The following is a 7893-nucleotide window of genomic DNA, read 5'->3' on the forward strand; positions in this document are numbered from 1 at the left end:
TGCTATGTTTCGGGAAAACTAAAATTACAGACTCAGATATAGAAAACATTACAAAAGTCTAGAGATCATAGGCCATTGTTCTAATACTCCTCCTTTTTGCTGCTAAAACCTAAGAAAATAACTGAAAAACATGCTAAGAATAACGTAAGATGACCTGTCATCACCTTCCCAGCGTCGTCAAACATCCAACACTTGTGCACCAAATTGTCAAAATCACGGATCTCATGAAAGAAGACATACGGATCTCAAGTTGAAACCGACTCTCGAACTTCACCACTTGGAGACCATAGCATCTTCATCATTGATATAAGGACAAAACCTCGACAACTCCTCAAACTTAGCGACATGCTCCGCAACAGACATGCTCCCTTGCTTCAGCTGCATGAATTCCACTTCCTTCTTGTTTCTCAAATCTTTTGGAAAATACTTCCTCAAGAATTCACGCTTGAATCTCTCCCAAAATACCACTTTAAGAGGTTTAGTTGTTTATGGCAACGTACATCATAACAAAACAATAGAAAACATACCATAGAAAAAATGAAAGGAGGAGAAATTCTGCCTTGAATCTCTGATGCATGACCCTTTCTTTGAACCAAAAATGTTTCTGAATGAATAAAATAGTGGGCTACGGTCTGTATTTATAACATTAGGTTACTTAGAAGTTAAGAGAAGAAAATGGGGCATCTGCCCGCCGATCTAGTTTGAAAAACAAGCAATAAGGGGTTTTTACTCGTGCCAGGCGCAGAGGCGCACATGCTAGGTGCAGCGGCGCCTGAGGCATCCCCTCAGGTGCGATTTCTTGTGTTTTCTTCCCATTTTCGATCGTTCTTTCGTCTAGAAATTCCTAGAAACTTGAAATGGATTTTCTTCACTTTTGTATTGTCTTCAACAACCTTCTAAGACCCCTTGATCTACAACTCTTCATCCCTGATCTCTCACATGATGTCTTGATTTAATGATTCCTCACTACAAAACACTCAAAACATCTATGGAGTTGCATGGTCAAGGATAAAACTGAATTACAACGACTCGAGTGAAAACAATAAAATATGTTCCTCAAACCATTGACAACTCGTCTAACTCTCATCTTATTTGTCTTCAAATGCAAAGAAAAAGTATTAAAAACATGGCCAAAAAATCATATGATGATCTGTCATCAGTTTCCTACTGCATGTAAGGGAGAATCTAAACACCCCCTCCAAAGCTAGGAATTGAGGAAAGCACACCCATCATGAGGAAAAAGAAACACTAAGCTAAAATTGACTAATCTACAAATATATCGCAGAGAGAAATATGATCCAATAACCCTGAAATCTCCATTAGAAGAGTGTAAACTCCTCGTCGTCCAACTTGAACATAGCTCGTAATTTTGGAATCTAGTTCATCGCCAAGCTCAACTTTTTTTTTTTGAGGGATCGCCAAGCTCAACTTAAAACGTTGGTTTTTTACCCATTAATATTTTCATATGATTTATTCTTGGAACACCTTGTTCTATAAATAATTTTTAATATATTGGTTAGATATTTTTTAAACAAATTATGTAATCAATGATGCTTCTTCAATAAATGTAAATATTATTTCAGACCAAACTCTATCAAACATCATATGCATTATAAGATAATTATTATTCTAAAACAGATTTTGAATTGAACAAAATAAATTCCACATTTGATGTTAACTTTATTTAGATGAAAAACAAAAAGAACATGTAAAGACCAAAATCAATGCTCATGTTGGGATGGGATTGACGAGCAAATCATTAATGTAGGTCTTCATTAGTCCTTCGGAATGTGTGTAGTTATCTTCATCTTTGTAAAAAACCTCAATAAAACGCGAAAGGTTGAGAACACACGTCAAAAAACGTAATGGAACTTTAGTTGGCCTAAGACATTCCTCATTTATATCTTTCCAAGCATTGTCAATTTTCTTTTGGCATTCTTGAATGGCAACTTCTCTATCCATATCATATTCCCTCATATAACATTCCAAGTATGAAGCAACATGTCCTCTTTTTTGCTCGAACTGTTTATCATAAAAAATATACACTATGAGATACAATAGATATATCAATAGTTTAATGACTATGCAGTTACAGTGTAAAAGTCACATTTCACCATTATGTCATCTTATTATATTAACTCTTGACGGTTACAAAAATATCAACTTTGTAAATTGTAATTAAACAATTGTGTCAACCTTGTTTACAAAAATGAACAATAATTATCTCTTATATATTAGCCACAAAGAATATTGTGTGAAATTATATATTTAGATAAAAAAAAATACCTCGCTAGACACAATTTCATCCCTAAGCCTGCAATGAACAGCAGCAGCATTAACAATTTTCGGATTGTTAGTTACCCAATTGAAGATATCATTTGTGGCTATGTTTCCCATTCCAATGTAAGAAGTCGTAGCCAACACTGGGTAACCACTTGATATTGTTGATGTGTTCATGTACTCCTCTGTTGTTGGTATATAATTAACATTCAACCACCTGGCCTCACTCATGTAAGCTTGGACTATATTTTTGAACTGTCATTGGCATAAAATATAGTAGTATTGTTAATAGGTTAATTAAACTCCTATGTATTTTTTGTAAATATGATGTTAAATTGTATTCGAAATTTTGTTGAACTATTATCTACGGTTAATTAAACTGCCAATATATAATCTTTTGTTCAATTAAAATTACAAAAAAGCTTATTTCTGACAAAACAAAATATCGTATATTAATTGCTACAAATTGAGTTCATAAAACAATTAATAAAAAGTTTTTTAAACTAGTTTTTATGCATTGATAGTATAAATATGTTTAACATTTACATTCAATCAAATAACATCATGTTGATACTCTATAATGTCAATTTCAACAAAACTCTTAAATATATTCTAATCACAAGATATGCTAGGATCTATGTATCTATACGAAGAATGGATGCAAATTAAATCCTAAAATTTCATTCTGATAACAAGATAACATTGAAAATGAAATATTTGTTTGTTTGTTTAATAAATTAAATCAATAAAAGAAAAAAAATTTAACAATAAAATAAAACTCTTACTTCTTTTAAGAAGTGGTTAATGGCGTATAATCTTCCTTCTTTCTTCACTTCTTGCTCTATTTCTTCATAAACATCCAAGAGTGGTTTATAGAGAAACTTCATGTAATCCGGAAGATCATCCAAACAACTAATATCCCACCTAAAATTCATTTTCATTATAATATTAATTGTTACCCTTTTGTTGACAAAATTAGACCGTGTATAAATATATGATAAGAAAAAGTCTATTTTACTTTTAAAAAAATAGAATTAGCAACCACCTAAAAGTTATTATTTAATTTTATCATCACTTAATTTCAATACTAAATTAGAGATAAATTTCAAGTTTTTCTATCTCTAAATTTTGGTTGCTGATTTGATTATTTTTTTTATTGAGTTAATATGATGTGCTAACCTTTCAATTCCCTTAGTAAAAAGTTCTAACTCATCAATTGTTCCGTATGCATCATACGTGTCGTCAATGTATGATAAAATGGAGATTACTTTTGCCATCATTTTCCTTGCTTGACAATATTGAGGCTCAAAATATACCGTCATAACCCAAAAGCAACATTCTACTACTCTGTCCCGTGCATAAGGTAGTTTTTTAGCAATGTCCAACTCCTTCCACCACCTATATATAAAGACCAAAAATATTATAGGCAATTAGAGTAGTTAGTTTTTGAATTCAATTTAATTTTAAATTAAGGAGGGTGTGGATATAGTGCTTACTTGCAAATGTTTCCAAATTCCTTTTGATGTAGGTTTTGGAGCATATTAAAATCCAATTTTGCCAACGTAAGTAGAATTTCATTATGGGATGAATCTTGCTCATAGATGGAAATGTAGCTTCTTGCCTCTAGCCTAGGCAAGTTTTTGCGCAGAGGATGTCTTAAGCCATGTTTGACTTGTGTCGCAAGAGAAGGACTCAATTGGGTTGCAATTGACTCAAGGTGACCAGAAGTAAAAGCCAATGCCTCTTCCAAAATTTTCTCACCATGAATCATCATATGTGAGGCTTCATACAAGTTTAACATGCCCTCAACATCTATGATCAATGTTTCACTAAAATTTCCTTGCTTGTCCTTGAATTGGTTGAATACATCTAATATTTTGATTAGAAAACCACGACAATGTTGAACAATCATTAGAGATGTTTTAATTTATAAGTATACGTAAATAAGAAACTAAAACAAGATTAAAAAATACTTATGTTATTCTCTAATTTTTAGTATTATAAAACTCTTTTTGTTACTAAAAATGTAAAGGTCTATACCTAAACCATTTTTTAGAGGTTTATATTAGATACTCCCCTTGATCAAAGTTAAAAAATTATGTTGTAAATTAAAGTATTAATTTGACGATTAAAATTAAAAAAAAAACTAAAAACTACCACACAAGTTTGTTTTACTCAATAGTGATCCAAATTAAAATATAAAAAATGAATCATTAATATAAATAAGTGGAGATATAAATACCAGGTGAAACGTAAAGACCATGTTGCCTCAACACCCTAAATAGCACAGCAATAGAATGAAGGTTTCCTTTGAGAGTTATTTCTCCATTTTGAACAAAATCCTTGTGAATATCTTCCAAAACTTGATTAATTTCGTCTTCAAAATAATAGCTCACACCCAAACGACATATTGAGTCAATTAAGTTGACTTTCTTCAACGGATTCTCAATTTTTGAGACAATCATTTGTCTAACCTCCTTTTTTAGTTTATCAATTTGCGCCGTAATATTTATATCAAATTCCTGTATGTAATCAAAACATGCATATGATTTTAAAATTAATTGATAAATGACACTTAATTGTTATTTGAAAGGATGCATTTAGTCAAAAGATCCTATATTATTGGCATTCTTGAAAATATATATATTACAAGGTAAATTTGAATCCCTTTGGAGTGTGCAACGTTAGTAATATTAAGTGGTTTATTAATTATACGATCCAAGTGTGGTTGGTGTGCAATGTGTAACAATATCTATGTTGGAAATCCTTTTCCCTCAGAAATGTTGGAAATCCTATTGCTATTGCTAACAATATCTATGTTAGTAATATTAAGTGGTTTATTAATTATACGATCCAAGTGTGGTTTCATTCCTATTGCTAACAAATAACCTACCCTTTGGAGTGTTTGCTATAGCTCTACCTATTTTCTCTTGGTTTTATTCTAGAGTGAAATATGAGAAAGATAGTGTTTCAAGAACTCCTTAATCACTTTTCATAACATATATCATTGTTGTTGATCTTTAAAAAAAAAAATCATTGTTGTTCACGTAAAAAAAAAACGGGCATTAAATACGTACCAAAGATTCTGAAGCATACGGAATGAAGAAGTCCCCCCAAACGCTAGGGTGGAAATCTGCAACATTTCTTTGCAAAACTGATTTCTCGTTATGAGACATACTTGAATATTCAAATGAATGGAATGCTTTATCGATGAGTGCCTCTCCTTCAACTCTATGTTTTGGTTGGGAAAACAAGAGGTCTATATCGATATTTATAGTAAGATTAAATGCAATAAATCCAACTACAATATGTACCTCCTTTCAAAAAAAAAAAAACTACAATATGTACCACTAAAGTATTTATTTTAAATAAACAGAAAAAAAACACGTGTACATATTCAAAAAATAATAATAATTTGACCAACAAAAGTTCATTAAACACATAAAAAAATAGTATATATTTTGGTTAAGCGATGCGTCCGTAAATGGTGTGGCTTTTTTTTGACTGTAACTATTTATTTTATTTTTTTGAGAGGGACTCTAACTATTGTATAATATAATTTATTGCACATGTTCATATACACAACTGACTACAAAATTTAATTATTTATCATACAATGCCAAACTGAAACGCTTGGTGGGAGTACATATAATTTAATCCATACGCCTTTCCCTGTCGGCGTGCGCACATATGATCTTAGTTTTAGTGTTCTTAAACATGTGATCTCAAGTAAGTGTGTGTGTGTATATATATATAAACAAACTTGAAGGCCACCTCAAAAAAAAAAAAAATTTGAAGGCAAGCGTAACAAACTAAAAAAAAAACTAACGATGGGTGCAAACATATGTTAAATGTTGTTTTATTTGTTAATTTTTTAAAGGCAAATATATTTTATTTTAATTTTTAACTGAAAGAAGCTTATAGGTTTTCATTATTGATCAAACTTACTTATTTTTGTAAGTTCACGATATAAAAGATAAGGGTTAGATGTCTTGCAATTTTTATCTGTTTGCAAAATAGCAAGTTTACCTGTTTTTGGATGCAGAAAAGTAAGCAGCGATTAGGATTCTCTGAATCCCCCTATTTATAATGTTGGATATTAAATAACAGAACGTCGTATTTTTTTATCTTAAGTAGACTATACATATGATGAGGCCGTTGGGACGTGACTAACCTAGAAGGTTGGAAGTTGCACCTATTGATCACACAGTGATTCTTACGTGTGGGGTCTATAAATCTCAGTTAACTAGGTCTATCCCTCTTAAGTCTGGTTGCACCTGCTGACCGCACGTTGATCCTTACGTGCGGGGTCTTACCGTCTCGAAGGTAATTGAAAACATAAACTTAAATTCGCATTCCAGTTTTTCCTAAGGAAGTGAAGGCCAAGGTTCCATTAGTTCAGCCCATCTATGAATCTTAGGACACTCATAGCACACCCTCTCTCACTTACTTAGTAGTTCTACAAACGGGCAACTCTAATCTATGCCTACCTTACTAAGGGTTTAAGAGAATGGTTCTGTTAGGCTACGACTTATTTTCTTCAAGCATATACTTGTTTCCTTAATTACTAATGAGTTAAATCCTAAGTTTAGCAGAGTTACTACTCAGTCTTAGTAATGTCACCTCCTAAATACTTACTACTAGGATCAACTCTCTTTCGGTATCTTTCGCTAATTACTAACTAATTACTTCCTAAACAAATAATTATTAGTATAATACTATAAATATCAAGATATAAGTAGCAATATAATAATAACAATGTTAATCCCTGTCACCACCTAAGTATCTGTTCTGGACCGGCCAAAAGGACCTTTAGCCCACTACTTAGGCCCAATACAATCCAAAGCCCAAACTCCATGTTTGGCAGCATTACTTGCGACACACCCCCTCTCCGCGAGGGGGATGCACAGAGCGAACAAGACCGGTTCAAAAGAACCCCAACGTCTCTTTGCACATTCTGCACGTTCCCGCAATAAACTCTCTGGTGGTTACACTTCCCACGATTTCGTAGCCGCCACAACCGGGTGTGCCACCAGAACGGCTCTGCAGCCCTCCACCTCTATAAATAGGGGACTCAATGCAGTCCCCAAGGGAGAATCTCACTCTCCCTCTAAACCCTCACTCTCTGATCTCTACTGACTTGAGCGTCAGAGTGCCTGCAGGTACACACCCCCCATCCGCTCCAAGAAGCATTCTGACGCATTCCACCACCATCACAACCACCGAATTCAAAGCACCGGCAGTCACCTTATGATCAGGTACGATCACTGGCGCCGTCTGTGGAAAATATATAAGCTCTCCCCGTTTTTATACTCCTAAAAACCAAAGCTTTACAAAATTTACACCATGGTTGCCAACGGTGCCAACACCTAGATACGAAGTGAGATACGTATCCCTCAACAGGATGGCGTGACATCTTCACCTTCACCTGTGGATACACCCAGGTAGGAACCAGCTCAGATAGTTCCTGTAACAGTCCGATTTTCGCTAGTTTTATTTTATTATTTATTTGTGTGTTATATGTGTTTATATGTGATTATTTACTTTTGTGTGTATTTTGGTTGGGATTCGTAGAATTCGGTGTTAGAAGGGTATTTTAGTCATTTTGGACTT

General features: G+C 33.2%; 1 protein-coding gene across 1 annotated transcript; it reads right to left on the reverse strand.

Moving 5' to 3' along the window:
- Positions 1-1590: 1590 nt before the first annotated feature.
- Positions 1591-5519, reverse strand: LOC146916965 (putative terpene synthase 2). Its single transcript, XM_085718825.1, has 7 exons — positions 5358-5519; positions 4523-4802; positions 3777-4149; positions 3460-3678; positions 3066-3204; positions 2287-2535; positions 1591-2022 (listed from the first exon to the last, which is right to left on the reverse strand). The coding sequence occupies exons 1-7, from the start codon at positions 5454-5456 to the stop codon at positions 1729-1731; spliced, it is 1653 nt and encodes a 550-aa protein (XP_085574951.1). The 5' UTR covers positions 5457-5519; the 3' UTR covers positions 1591-1728.
- Between the last annotated feature and the right edge of the window lie 2374 nt (positions 5520-7893).

The sequence above is a fragment of the Medicago sativa genome, chromosome 6 (genome assembly GCF_051527215.1).
Source record: "Medicago sativa cultivar Bolivia chromosome 6, Bolivia_mono, whole genome shotgun sequence".
Classification (NCBI taxonomy): domain Eukaryota; kingdom Viridiplantae; phylum Streptophyta; class Magnoliopsida; order Fabales; family Fabaceae; genus Medicago; species Medicago sativa.